The sequence below is a fragment of the Mus musculus genome, chromosome 15 (assembly GCF_000001635.26).
Source record: "Mus musculus strain C57BL/6J chromosome 15, GRCm38.p6 C57BL/6J".
Taxonomy (NCBI): Eukaryota; Metazoa; Chordata; class Mammalia; order Rodentia; family Muridae; genus Mus; species Mus musculus.
The window spans coordinates 101,005,513-101,020,772 of record NC_000081.6 but is presented as its reverse complement, the minus strand read 5'-3'; the positions used below and the strand labels follow the sequence as shown (position 1 = coordinate 101,020,772).

The 15,260-nt window shown below is 48.6% G+C and overlaps 1 protein-coding gene across 12 annotated transcripts in view; it reads right to left on the bottom strand.

Annotated features, from left to right (window-relative positions):
• The window catches only part of Scn8a (sodium channel, voltage-gated, type VIII, alpha), a 176,076-nt gene that overhangs the window by 25,166 nt on the left and 135,650 nt on the right, over positions 1–15,260 (bottom strand). For all 12 annotated transcript variants that reach the window (XM_017316515.2, XM_017316519.2, XM_017316516.2 and 9 more), the window contains 7 exons: positions 12,482–12,720; positions 9,583–9,756; positions 7,178–7,534; positions 4,679–5,149; positions 4,175–4,292; positions 3,578–3,732; positions 2,249–2,422 (listed from right to left, as the gene is read on the bottom strand). In XM_017316515.2, the coding sequence (XP_017172004.1) occupies positions 2,249–2,422; positions 3,578–3,732; positions 4,175–4,292; positions 4,679–5,149; positions 7,178–7,534; positions 9,583–9,756; positions 12,482–12,720 (1,688 nt within the window). The remainder of the gene's footprint in view (positions 1–2,248; positions 2,423–3,577; positions 3,733–4,174; positions 4,293–4,678; positions 5,150–7,177; positions 7,535–9,582; positions 9,757–12,481; positions 12,721–15,260) is intronic.

Below are 15,260 nucleotides of genomic sequence, written 5' to 3'. Positions count from 1 at the left end.
AGAGAGCAGTCGTGTTTGATACTCTTGATATTCCCCACAACACAGAGCAGATTTTGCATATCATGGATATTCGGTAAACATCAGACACAAGAATTACTGGACAGAGGTCAGAGGTCAAACCCTGTTCTCACATGCTGGGCTACCTTGGCACAGAGCTAGGTTAGAGCCGCTGTAGAAGCTGGTACAAGGTCCCCAGAGCTGGGGCCGTGCTGCCTTGCCTTTCTAGGATTCCTTCGGAACTAAGGCAGTTCAATGCAGAGTGCAGTATTCAACTCATGTTGATTACCAGCAACTGGTACAGAGCAGTCTTCAGAGTGAATGTGGGACCCACATCAGCAGAGTAATCCAGGACCTTCAGAAAGCTAGAGGAACCGGTGGGTTACAGTCAATTAGAAAATGCCCATCTTACTGCTAAATATAAGGGGTGGCCTGGATTCAGGTGCAGGTGACATTGCCTGACTGTATCCTTGAATCTGGGGTGGCTCAGCCCACACAGGAAGTGGTTCAGGTTGGGGTTGACCATGGAAGGAATGGGAAGAGTTGTCCCAGACCACAGTTCTTCTTGGGCAGCTAGACTGTGGTGGAGGACCTGTCTGTCTGTGTCCTCATTAAGTCTGAGAGAGGAGGGGCTTGTGTGGGCATCTTCCGGAGTCCAGGTGCCCCGAGAGTTACTGTGCATGTCTCCTCTAGGAAGAGAGACAGCCTAGCTTCAGGTGCCATCCCATTTTCCTCCCACAGCTGGAATCCATAGCTGCTTAAATGCCTAGGTCTGTTAACTGCAAAGACGGCCCCCTTTCCCTGGAGTTTGTCGACCTGACTACACCTGGTGTTAAAACCCAAAACACAGAGGGCACCCCGTGAGGGTTTCTGCTTAATCTGAGGGGAAGACCCACTTCTAACACAGATCTTTAAAGTGGTGAGGCACACCAAGGCGCACTTTCAATCCAGATATTTTGAGATGGGAAGACTGTCCTCTAATCTGGGCCATGCCTTGTGCTGGGAGCCTAGATAAGGACATGGAAGAAGGAAGACTTGCTCTTGGCCTCCTTGTTCTCTAGCAAGTCGATTCCTTCCCTGGCATCAGAGCCTGGTTCTTTGGGATTCTGGGGGACACTGAAGACCAGATGAGATGTCCAGCCTTGTGGGTTGGACAATGAGTGGATTCTTGGAACTTCTGTTTTATAGGCAGCTATTGCTGGACTAGCTGGACCACAGCCTGTAAGTCATTCAAATAAATCCTGTCTGTCTGTCTGTCTATATTCACTCTATAAGTTCTGTTAATCTAGACAACCCTGACGAACACACCCAGCTTCCTGAAACAGGAGAGGATGAGACAATGTCAGCTCCTGGAAGCACTCACTAACCACAGAGGTTGAAGAGAACTTGGGAAGGGAATGTGTTTATGAAACAAATCACCACACAGCCCACGAAGCCTCTTCAAAACACGCCCACCCCGTCTCCAGCCTCTAGGTCCTTCATCCTAGTCCTCGGATGAATTCTCCGCAGCCCTGGTCCTGTGAGTCTCACACACCCTTTTTTTAGATGAAGCAAGAGAAATGTTTTAGTTGCTGCAGAAAGCAGAAGACGGTCATGGTTAGTGCTGGTGGGGCGAGAATCAGCTGCTGCTGCTGCTGCTGCTGCCGCCGCCGCTGCTTCCAACCTGAAAACATAACACCGGAGCTCGAGGCCACGAAGTCGTGGACAGGGTCATAGAGCCTGGAGGACAAAAGTTTTCATTTGGTGATCACAGCAGAAATGGTGGCCACCATCTCAGGCCCCTTTTCCCAGGAGAAGTGACACACCTGCCAGTCAACTGGCACACCTGGGATGCATCCATGGCATGGACAGGAGTAACAGACCCCGCCCCCAATCCCGCCATCCTACCTCATCCCGAAACCCCACAACATTCCTGTAACCCACTTTATCCATACACCCCACCTCATGCCCACATCCCACCTCATTTCAGAATCCCATCTCATAGTAGCAGAAAAGGGATGCCTGCTGTCATAGAGCAAGAACCTTCCGCTGTCCAGCTAAAGACAGGGGACTCTCTGAATCTAAATAAGCCAGGCCCAGTGGTACAAAGGCCAGGACAGGCTATGGGCAATGCAGGGTCTTCAGAGGTCCTGTTCTTCAAAGAAGAGCTGTCATAAGTGGACCTTCACCCAAGCCTGCAGGTATACACCTATGACTAAGCTAGCCCCAGCTCCTGCTACAAAGGAGGAGGAATGGATAACTGGACACCTACAGCCACAATGAGGAAGTCCAACCAGCACCAGGCATTGGTGAAGAACTTGACGAAGCCATAGGCTGTCCATTTGAGCAACATCTCCAGGATGAAGATGTAGGTGAAGACCTTGTCCGCATACTCCAGGATGGTACGGATGGTCTTCCTCTGCTCAATGTAGATGTCCTCGAAGGCCTGAAAGAGACATAGCGGCTGCTGAATCATGGGAGTGTGCTAGCATCCCGGCTCCTCACACAAGCTGCCCACCGTCAGGCTCCTGTTCCTCCTCTCTGCTCCCTGGCTTCCCCTCCTTGCTTATTAGCTAGTGAAGCTGGGGATGGAACCCAGGGCTGGAAGTATGAAGAGTAACCACTGAGTCCAGGGAAGTGCTTTACTGAGAAATAATTTGCATCCCATATTTAAATCTCCAAATCAATGGCTTTTAGGATAATACATATCCATCACATGAATTTATAACGTTTTCATTATCCACACATTTTCTAGCTGTTACCTCTGGACCCCTCATCCTGTTGGTCTTCGGTACACTAATCTGCCTTTCGGGGGCATTTCATACAAGTAAGATGATTCCAATAGAGGTTTTCTTTGTGCCTGGCTGCTTATTTTTATATATATAAAAAAACTTCTTTTCAATCACATGTCTGTGTGTATCTCTGTGTGTGTTTGTGTGAGGGTGTGTGTGCAGGAGTGCAGGTGCCTAGGGATGCTATGCTGAACCGCCTGTGCCTGGAGTTAGAGGCAGTTGTGGATGGCCTGCTATGGGTGCTAGGAACCAAACTCAGGTCCTCTGGAAAAGCAGCACTTGCCCTTCTCAGACTCTGAAGGGTTCTCTGTGACAATCCGGCGGAATATGGGGACAAATGCCAAGAGAATGAGCCCACGAGAAGCGGAATCTGTGTTCAGTTCTGCATGGCTCCCTGCAGCTGAGCACTGAGGCCAGAGCAGACCTGGATCTCTGAACACTTGCTATGAGGTGGGTTTTCCAGGGCTCCATCCTATCTACCTCGGGAAACAGAAACGAAGAGCAAGCAGTCTGGAAGCGGAGAGGGACTCTCACCTCAGGAAGCTGCCTGGGGTAGAGCAAAAACTGGCAGTGACAGGTTTGTCTTCACCCCCCATGTAAAGAGTGTTGCAGGGTCGAGGGGGTCGTCTTAAGGCCAGAGGTGAAGAAGGGTGGATTCTAGACTCAGCACCAGATATGCCAGCCAGCTCGAAGCGCTTGAACAAATTCCTGTTCTTGGGAGCTTGGCCTATCTGTCCTCGCCCACCCTCTGCTCGCTGTTCCTTTGTACCCTCCCCCGCCAGCCGCAGCCGCTCTTCCCTGACTCTCACCAGGGCTCCACTGCTGAGGAGAATCATGAAAATGATGAAGGTCTCAAACCAATTGTGCTCCACAATGAGGAAGCAGGTTTTCCGCAGGATCCACCACGACTTGCCTAGTCCTTCCTCGATGTTGACCTGGCAGCACTTGAACCTCTGGACACAACCTGGCACCAATGGGAGACTCGGGTCAGACTGGACGCTTGTGCGGCCTGACTGGTTCCTTTTCCAGGCTCCCACTCCACAGTAGGGAGGGTAGCAGCTGAACGCGGTAAGGACCGCTGAGGCTATGCTGCAAGGGTAATAATAAGGTAAGACCTCTGGAATCAGGAAGACTCCTACAAGGAAGCTGTGAGGGGGGCGAGAGGCACGGTGACCACGCAGAGGCCTTTCTAATGGCAGTCTGGGGGCTGGTGCCAAGAGAAGATGGGCAAGAAAATCTAGAGACTGGAAACTTATATATATCAGAACTGGGTAAGGGAAATCAAACAAACAAACAAACAAAACCAAGTTCCACCAAAATGGCACCCAGCCACAGCGCCTCCAGCCCCGGCAGTCATAGACTGAATAGCACTAAGATTCTCCCAACCCGTCCCCGCGCCCTTTCACCCTCCGTGAAGCAGGCGTCTGGATCCAAGTATTCCTCAGGCTGCTCCACTGGGACTTCTTCCACCTCAGGCTTGATGTCGATGGTACTCCCTTCTGAGGAGCTGGTATCGTCCAGTTTCTAGACACAGAGGAAGGAAGAGGATGCTCAGGGAGCTGTGCAGGGACACGTGCCCGGATCACACGCACGTGACTTCTGCTGGGGGTCACGCTACAGACAGACACTAACCACAGGGTCACGTGGATTCAGAGCCGGGACAAACTAAAGGGCTGACTGCAGCCTCAGGCCCAGGTACTCCAGAATTGATGCAACTAACTCTGGACTAGCCCAGGGAGCTCGGTTCCCAAGGGAAGACCTAGCACCACTCCAGGGCACTGGGCTGGCTCACAGAGTGGCTATTGTAGATCTCTCTGTTAAGCCTAGAACCGAGCCAGTCTTTGGGGCTGAGAGTGCCCTGTTGGAGAGCTCACACACAACGTGGGTGGTTTTCTTGGTTGGGACCTTACGTCTTTGCTGCCTTCGGGGTCTGACTCGCTGCTAACATCCTCTGTGTTGAGGTTCTCGAAATCAGACTCGCCCACAGCAATGGGCACCCGCACGGTCAGGTTTGGGTTGTTAATGAAGGACATGTGGTCCTCGTCGATGATGTACTTCTCCACGCTGCTGCCGATGCCGCTAGTGGTGCCATTTCCATTTTTCTGGAAGTCGCCGTTCCTGTGAATGTCCACGCCGGTGTGGTTGGCGATGCAGTTGGCCTTCTTCTCATACAGCTCGTCTAAAGGTTTCACTTCATCAGCCTCCCGTTGCTTGAAGTGTGCCTGCATGAAGGCATGCACCTTCACTTTGGCCCAGGCCACGCCCTTCTTGATCCGGATCACCGATATCTGCAGGTTGTTCATTTCCCCGTCGTCGTCCGTGGCCGCCAGATTGTCTGCGCTGAAGGAGCTCAGAAGCAAGGCCAGAAATAAGTTCAGCACCTATAGAAGCAGCAGCCGCCGCAGAAAAAGGAGCAAATGTGGAATTGTCTTAGGAAGTTATCCTCTTTCCTCAGAGTTACAAATTGGAAGCCAACAGAGTCACATAGAGGTTTCTGTGCTGTGTTGGCTCCTGTCATAGTTCTTTTTTTTTTTTTTTTTTTTTTTTTTTTTTGGGTTTTCAAGACAGGGTTTCTCTGTGTAGCCCTGGCTGTCCTGGAACTCACTCTGTAGACCAGGCTGGCCTCGAACTCAGAAACCCGCCTGCCTCTGCCTCCCGAGTGCTGGGATTAAAGGCGTGTGCCACCACACCCAGCTGTTCATTTTATCCATTTTGTGTGTGTGTGCAAAAGATGGAACGCCTGACCTTGTGCACGCTAGCGTGCTAAGTGTTCAGCCTCTCCGTGTGTTATTTTAAATGTTCACACTACCAGATGCAGATTTCTTTTGGTTTTACTGTAAGTAGTTTTGCACTTTTCCTGGCTCTTCTCTACTTTTACGTTTGTATGACAAGGCCCAAAATATATTAATTTTCTTATGACAGAAGCAAAGGCTGTATTCACTTTGAAAGAAAATTACTCAAAACCCAAACCAAAAATGCCTGTATGGATGACTGGGGAGGGCAGAGGAGTGCGCAGAGTCATGCATTTCTAATAGCAGATGTCTCCAAGGGCCCGTGTTAGAAAAATAAAATTAAGTTCCTAGAGCCATACTTTCGTAAACAAACCAAAAAGGCAAAACTAGTATGTATATATATACACACGTACACATACACACACACACACACACACACACACACACACACACACAACCTTCCCTCAAGAATGTGCTCTGGAGTTTGGGTACACTTTAATGGCAGAACATGTGCACAATATGTGTGCAAGGTCCTGTAACGTATTAAAAACTAAGCAAAAAAAGAGTGAGTTATCTCTGCTTTCTTAGTGTTTACAAAAACCCCTTTGCTAGGAGCAGGGGCAGGGCCTGTAAACTGGCTACATGGAAAGCTAAGGCAGGACCACCAGAGTCACGAGTTCAAAGCCTGAGCAGGACAGTACGCTGACTTCAGTGTCTACTGCAGAGCCAGATGCCAAGGAGTGAAATGCAAGTAAAATTCCTCATTTTACTGTGTTGGATAACACACACTCCTGTTTTGGTCTCATTATGTAGCCCAAACTGGCCGTAACCTCACAATCCCGATGTCGCAGCCTCCTGATGGCTGGCATTACAGGAGTGAACCACCCAGCTTGCTAACTGCTCTTAAATGAAGGGGTATAAATGATGACCAAGATCTCAAGGAGTCATTCCTGTTAGCTACATCAGAAGGTTGGGGCAGAGACAGAGAAGGGCTGATACAGTGTAGCCAGCTGGAGGCAGCTGGATGTCTGGTAACACTGTTACCATCTGGTAGCACATATATCTCCTTGGCCTACCCTGAAGAGACTCTGATCTGGTACAGGGCCTGGCTCGATCTTTCTTTTACTAAATGCACCTTGTGTGAGTATGATGCAGGTAGTTCTCTGATCCTACTATAGAAATGCAAAGATGCAGCCAAGACATGCTGTGAGGAAGGCTGTGGGTACAAGAATATGTGAAGAGAGAAATATAAAGGAAGGAGCTGCCTGCAGAAAAGGGGTGGGGGAAGGAGCTGGACTTGGGGGAGGCGTGTGGAGAATGTCAGGGATTGCAGATGCTTCGTGGTGACTGTCTTTATTATGGGAGAGCCATGGTTGGCTTCAAGGAATGTGTCCAGTGCAAGGAAGCTTTTTACAGAAGAACTGGGAGAACTGATGTGGGTTTATAGGGATTGCGTGAGTTGCTCTATAGGGACTGTGTGAGCCACTTTATAGCGACCATGTGAGCTGCTTTCCCTGCTCTCAGGAGCACAAGTTACCCACTGAACACGTGGCAAAGTCTGCGGACATTTCTGGTCATTGAGATTTGGGAGATGGTAGCTGATGGGCCTTAACACAGATCTGGGCCAGGAAAGAGTTCACCAGAGAAGGTGGTGGAGAAGAAGACGTTGGTACTAACCACCAGGTTGCCGATGACCATGACCATCATGAACACGATAAGGCACATGGCCTGGCCGGCCACTTCCATGCAATCCCACATGGTCTCGATCCACTCCCCACACAGCACTCGGAAGACGATGAGGAAGGAGTGGAAGAAGTCGTTCATGTGCCAGCGCGGGAGCTTGCACTCCTGGCTGATCTTACAGACGCACTCCTTGTAGCTCTTTCCAAAGAGCTGCATCCCCACCACGGCAAAGATGAAGACAATGATGGCCAGCACCAGGGTCAGGTTGCCCAGGGCGCCAACGGAGTTCCCAATGATCTTGATCAGCATGTTCAGGGTGGGCCAGGACTTGGCCAATTTGAAGACTCGGAGCTAAGGAGACAAATAATAAAATATGAAATGATAATCTGCTACCCCACATTGCTGAAATAAAAAAAAATGCAGAATTAGAAAGATTGGCTTAAATTTATTTATCATCCATCCTTAGGAAATTCTCAGAACTTCCTGATCGTGTCGCAGACTGTGAGCGATTAAACTGAGTTACAGATAAGAGAACACTGATGAATTTCAGAAATTGAATGAAAAGTTTAAGTCCACGTCCCAAGGACTGGCCCCTGGATCTTTACGTCATTGAGTCAGAACACAACCATTTCTGATTCAACTCTTACGTTCTCAAAGAGACGAACTGGCAAGGGGCGTGCGATCTGCAGGATTCTCTAAGAACAATAAAATAATGCATTTGTTACCTCGAAAAGCACGCATCAGAAAATGCTAAGGATTTCCTTGTGCTTACCAACAACTAACCAATGGCTGATATGAAAGATGTTCAGAATAATTTGGGGCAAGGAGAGACGGTACCACATGTGGGAAACATCTGTGGAAGGGGCAACCAATGTTAATAATTCAGAAAACACAGATTTTGGTGTCTGTCAATCATAAGTGTTTATATTCTGTAATCATCGCAAGGTCCTGGCAAACAGGTTGGGAATTATGATGCATGAAGCCAGGGTGTGTTGGCCAATGGAATAATAACATCTCTGCCGTGAAGTATCACTGTCAGGTGCCACATGTTACATAGACATTTTGGTAGATGATGACAGCAGTAACTGGTACTGACTGGAGATGTAGGTCTGATCTGAAAGCTTGTGGGTCACCGGGCACCATTCTGGACCACTCTCAGTTATCCCTGCCTGGCTTCTGAGTTATTAAAAAATATTAGTTCTTAACTCTTTCTCCTGCAGTTGAGATAAAACTAGTTTTTAAAAAGTTAACTATGTGGGGTGGGTGGGGGGTGGCTGGAGAGATGGCTGAGGGGTTGAGAGCACAGGACCCCAGTTCAATTCCCAGTACCCGCATGGCGGCTCACAACCACCTGTTATTCTAGTTCCAAAGAACACAAGGCTCTCTTCTGGTCTCCTCAAGGACTGCATGCAGCACACAGTTATGCAGGCAAAACACCCATACACATAAAGGAAAAATATATAAATCTCAAAACAAAACTGTGGAGCAGCCATTTCAGTGAGGCGCCTCTCATGCAGTGTCGGTTTTAGGAGCGCCAGCCAGTTCTTTTCTCAGGAAGCCGACTGTCTCCATGAGAAACCCACAGCCGTTGTCCTGACTGAGAGAAGAACAAGCTGAGCAAGGTCATTCAGTGGCTCCAGGTGTCATTCACTCCTGTGTTTACGGTGGTTTCTCCAGAATTACTGACCCATTTAAACATGTCCTTATACAAATAAGTTAATAATTTGACATTAATCCCTAATAACATGGAAAATGAAGTCAATGTTCAATGACTAATTTCAGTATAATTTAATAAAACAAATCTTAATTTCTGGAGGGGGGTACCACATTGAAGAAACGAAGAAAACCATCTTTAAATACAGAGATTCTCTTTATTTTGGGGAGATTAGACTCAGAGGAACTCGAGGAGCCAATCAAATGACCTCAGGGGAGAGAAACACCCGAGGAGCCAATCAAATGACCTCAGGGAAGAGAAACACCCGAGGAGCCAATCAAATGGCCTTAGAGGAGAGGAAACCACCTGAGGAGCCAATCAAATGACCGTAGGGAAACAACCCGAGGAGCCAATCAAATGGCCTTAGGGGAGAGGAAACAACCCGAGGAGCCAATCAAATGACCTCAGAAGGCCCTGGGACACCTTCACCTTCTGAAGTCATCATTATTTTCTAAGGAACCTCTTAAGAACTAGCTTCTTTGGCTTATTGACTTCAAACCCTAACTTTTACACCTTCTTACATTTAGCAGAAAAGGTTTCAAGATTTTAGTGGAGAGGCCAACTAATCGGCCAACCACAGCGAGGCAGGTGCACTTCAGGAGATGCCCTAAGTTATTTTATACAAAGTGCTGTCTGGTAGTCGTAAGACAGAAACGCGCAGAGAAATTGGAGGAATCTGGAATACCAATCGGAAAGATCGCAGCACTGAGAGCCCCTCCACGTCTGCAAGGCCCAGCTCCATTAAACTGAGGGAGACGATAAATCCGTCAAAAATGTTCCAGCCTTCTTGGAAGTAATAGTAGGGATCCATGGCTATGAGCTTCAGGAACATTTCCGCCGTGAAGATCCCAGTGAACACCTGAAGAAGCAGAGGCAGGAGGTAAGGAGGGGACACCGGAACGAACACACCTTATCATCTCTGTCAATACAACTTACGCAAGAATCAAGAGCCAGCTTTGGCCTCCATGCTGCAGGCCATCAACACCTGGATGTCCCATGGGCGTCCCATATGACACAGGACAGGCTCCATTTTGTTTGAATGGAGTTCACAGTCCCAGCACTTCCATCTCTGTTGCCAGAGCCACTCAGTTCATATTGGGTGGGCACACGATTAAGAAATAATCTAAACAATATGAACAGGACAGAAGGCCACATCTCCTTTTAAAGGCTGGGAGGCATCTGGTGGTCTAATTTTAAGGGGGTTACGAGTAATTATAATCAGCAACAATGTATCCGCATTTCAGAGTGGCTAGAGAGGACTCTGATGGTTACAGCAAAGAAAGGTAAGTGTTGGAGGTGTTGGATTTGTTAATTGCTCTGAACTAATCACTGTTCAGTGTGTACACGTATTTAAATAATAGCCGCACCCTATAAACACACATAAGTATGTACGCAATCACGTATTGTCCAAAGGGTACAAAACCAGAAGCAAGCCCACGGTCTCCCTGCTTTGCATACAATTTCCATTTTCTATGATCTCTTTCTGCGTTTTTAAATACATATATATCGCAATACAGAATATCTTGGGCCTAATTCCCCAGCTGTTGCAAGTCTATCTCAGCTGTTGCATGGTCTTCCTGATCCATTCTGTTGCTCATTACTGTTCCATTGGATAAAACTTTCTCAAGGAACCCACTCATTGTGGGACACTTGGTGTCTCCTTCTGACCTCTCAGTATAACAGCCAATTCATCTATAGCTTGGTGTATGCAAGAACTACTCCCTTCTTCTCTGCTTCTTCTGCGACATAGAGCACTGTGTATTTCCTGAGGCCATCCCTATTCCACAGGCCTTAGGAAAGTAACGTGCTGGAAGAATGCCAGATTACAGGACAGAGGCTTGAAGGCCAATACCTCAGGGCAGGATACCCACAATACCTCAGGGTGGGTTACCCACAATACCTCAGTGCAGGTGACCCACATATGACTCTTACTGATTATTACTTTTTTTTAAAGCCATGACTGCCCTGAAACTCTTTCAGTAGACCAGACTATCCTTGAACTTGGAGATCTGCCTGCTTCTGCTTCCCAATTATTAGGATTAAAGGTGTTTACTGCCGCCCAGCCAATTATTATTATTATTTTTACAGAGAACTTTTTATGCAGCGGTATTGTAATCCACAAGGAGGGGCCAGTTCCGGCTCTTGGGGCGAAGCAGGGCACCTCTGCGACCTGCTTCCCAGCATCAGAAGCCAGTTCTCCAGAAGGAATGAGACGATTATGAGAATGAACAGCATGGCTATCGGAGCCAGGGGGCGGGGCTTCTATTCACTATGGAGGGGCTACTAGAAGTGGGCTAAGATCTGCCTTGGATAGCTACCCTACACTGGCACCGAGGGCCAAGTGGGATGGGAATGCATCCACACTGAAGGGTGAAGTAGGGCTGGCAGAGAAGGGAAGCTTAAGCAGGGCAAAGACACCGTGTCATCAGGGAAGATACGAGTAAGGAAGAATGCCCTTGCTTAGGGAGCGGAAGGCCCCATGTAAGGTAGGGACGGGGTGCCCCTAAGGAGAAGTGGCCCATGCTGAGAGAACAGGAGGGTGAGGATGTGGTCTGGTTTGAGCCAGGTGGAAGTGAGTGCCTGGGTAGTGGTACACAGATAGGTGGCACAGTGTGAGAAGGCAGGGTCTAAGTGGGGTGAAGAGAGTTTCCACGCTAGAGAAAGCCTATGGGGTGCGGGGGCATGAGCAATGTGTCCAGGCGGGCTCAAACGATTCTTTATGGTCAAGCAGGGCACACATGCAGGTGTGTAGGGAGGCCTGTGCAGGCTGTCAGTCTTGGAAGTATGAAGGACTTTCCATATGAAGGGCAGTGGTCGGGATGCCAACAGGCTGGTGGTAGGTACCATACGTGTGCTGAAGCACCCAGCGTCGGGTACTGGAGCTCAAGCCTGGGTCCCAACCATTAGAAACCAACAATTTCTCATCTTTATACTAAATAGAAGGAATACATAACCCAAAGTCATGACTTCTTGATGTTTTAAAACTTCATACTTTTATCTTGTAAATAATATAATTAGATATATGACTTAACGTTACAAGAAACTTGGCAGGGATCAGCTAATAGCAGAAACTGGAAGATGGCCCAGAAGTTGGATCGGAGGGGAAAGCAGTTTGGAATCGAATGTTCCTCATAAATAACAGCATATGGGAGGTAAGATCCCACAGTACAGGCAGGGTATCAGGGAACCCCTTCTTTTAGGGGGCTGTTACCTAAGGTGGCAGGGAAAGAGGGGTTCTGAGCAGCACGGGGATGAACACGAGAAACAGATGAGGGGGTTCTCCAAAACCAACTCGGAAATCCTGGTGCGGGTGCTGAACCGACCCACTGTCCTCTCTCCCACTCTGCCACTGTAGCTGGCTTCCTGCCAACAGCTCTACGAGGCGACTTCAGAGTTCTGCAGAGAAGATGCAGCTGAAGGTGCGCTGCTGCTGGCAGAAGCATGGGCACCAGGGCATATGGATGCCCTCGTCTCCAATTAACCATCACCTCCTTGTTAACTAAATTCCAGCTTCCCACCCCAGGGAAAGTCCCACAGCGAAACCACATTCAAGTCATTCTCTCAGAGACCCTGCTCCGTCTTACCAGGTTCCCTACGGCCAGGACATGTTCGAATTGTGGCGTCATGGGATGGTGCTCCATTGCCATAAATAGTGTGTTCAGGACAATGCAGATGGTTATGGCTAAGTCTACGAAAGGGTCCATGACGATCAGGTTCACAATCTCCTTCAGTTTTATCCAGTAGGGGTGACACTCCCAGATGAGGAAAGTATTGGCAAACTTATACCAGCATGGTGGGCACTTTCTCTGAGACTCTTCCAGCTCTGGAGAGAGCAAAGAACAAAGAGAGCCCTCACTATGGAGCAATGGTTCTCAACCTGTGGGTCGTGACTCCCTGGGGGGAGATGTGAACGATCCTCCTACAGGGGTCACCTAAGACCAGCGGAAAACACAGGCATTTACATTACGATTCATAACAGTAGCAAAATTACCGTTACGAAGTAACAATAAAAATAATTTTATGGTTGGGGGGGTCACCACAACATGAGGAACTGTATTAAAGGGAAGGAAGGGTGAGAGCCACTGGCACAGAGAGAAAACAGGATACAGAGTATCTTCCTCTGGACAGGTGGTTGTCTTTATTAAATCTGTGAGTAAAGGGTGCTTGTCCGCTGACCCTTCTCAGGTTTCCTTCACGTTAAGATAAAAGGGAAAGTCCCTTCTCTCTAATACCAGACCAGATACTCGCTATTAATTGTAGGACCATGAAGAAGGTTAAGCCACTTTTTGGTGGGCAGCGGTAAGAATGAAACAAACTGGGTGCTGGGAGAGACAGCTCAGTCAGTAAAATGCTTACTGTGCAAGCACTGGGCCCCGAGTTAAGATCCCCACCACCCACATAAAAGCTGAGCACAGCGGTGCATGTCTGTGGGCAGATCCCTCGGAGCTTGCTGGTAGCCAGCCTAGCCTCCTTACCACAGATGTGTATCTGCACACACATGCACAGACCTACACTAATACATACACAAGCATACGCATACACACATGGAATTAAACAAGCTAAAATATCCACCAGGTGCCTCGGCCCTTAGCAGAAAGTGGGAGCTGTGGACAGTGTGTCTGGCAGAAATGCCCTCTCCATTAGCAGGAAAGGGATGGACCGACACCACGCACATGTCTGCTGCTTCCAGAGCACAGGGTAGTGTCCTACCTTCAGTGAGGCTGCAGCCAGAGCTGAGGTAGCTACCCAGGGTGCATCCTCTCCTTTCTCTCTCTTCCTACCTCCATCTCTCTCCCCTTTCCTACTCTCGTGCTTCCTTCTCTTCCTGTAGCATCTCTCTCCACCCCTCCATACTTCCTTTCTGTTTCTCTTCCTTTACTTCGTCTTAGTCCTATCTCTCTTAAGAGAAAGACCTAGCTTTTCAACCGCCTCACGTGGCCCCTACATACAGGTCAGCCGGGAACTGCTCTGGCTGACTGTGAGGGGAGGAGCTTACAGCCCGGTCCAAGACACGCCCTCCTTCCCAGGCTCCCTCCCTAGAGCCACGCAGGTCCGTCCCCAGAACTGTGGGACTCTCAGCACGGAACAGACACTGAATAAAGGGTCTCTCTGATTATGTAGGAAGCCAAAATAAAAAGAATGATTAGATAGCTAAGGCAGAGAGCTGCTTAGCTTGTGGCCACTCCAACCTCCGTGTGTTGATCGCTCGGACTGCAAGACCCTCCTCAAGTTACAGGAAATGAAACAGTTCCTCATCTAGTGAAGATGTTCTTCAAGAACCTGAACTTGCTCTCTTGTTCCTTCTCTTGGTCTCTTGGCTTCTTGCTCCCTCTCTGTCCCCTTGCTCCTTCCCCATTCCCCGCCCCCCCCCCCCCCATGCTCATGGCCAGCCTCTATTCTTCTACTTCTCTACTCTCTCTCTGCCTTTATTTGCCTTTATTACCCTCTTAACTCCCCTCCCTATGATAAACTCTCTCTCTCTCTCTCTCTATATATATATATATAGAGAGAGAGAGAGATATATATCACAGGTTCACAGGACTTCAACCCCAGTGACACCAATAAAATAAAAATGAAATCCTCCCCAAAGCTGGGCACGCCTATAAACCGAACATACAGGAGACTAATTATTAATTTGAGGCCAGCCTGGGCTAAATGACTGCACTAGTTTGGATTGCATAATAAGCCCTGATTTCTATAAAAGCAAACCCCACCATCAATCAAGTAAGCAAACAAATAAAAACAAAATACACAAAAATTTCCAATGCTTCCTCTAGAAGGGGGTGTCAACCGGCTTGCTTCCCCTTCTCCAGCCAGCTGGTGTGGCCCATGGCAATGACTTTATTTTAGGGAGGGGTGGTTTGGTTGGGTATCAGACTGGCTCCCTGGTTGCTAAGAAAATGGTTGCCTTGGTTTTCAGACTGAAGGGCCCCAGTGAGAGCCACGTGGGAGTCTGCGTGGGAAAAGAAGTCTGTGAAGAGAATTTGCCTCAGCCTCCTTCCCGCAGAACTCCCCCCTTTCCCAAGGTAAATTTAGTTTTCATCCCTGAAAAAGAAAAACGAAAAGGTTCTCTGATTTCCATAAATTCTTACAGTGCATATTTGGAAATTCGGTTCCGTTCCTTTTTTATCTCCTCCCTTCTCGCAATGTCTGCAGCTTAGTGGTTCTGCTGGGGAAGGTGAAGCCCTGACTGTTCACATCTGAGAGATGACATGACTGCCGCACCTTACGTACGCTGCACTTGTCTCCATGTCTTAGCAGACAGTAAAGGGGTTCTCTACCTTTGGGCCACCTAGAGGATCCCTACAGGCTGTTTCCGGTCCCTAGCTACATCGGTGAGCTGAGGAAAGCCCCAGTGGGTCA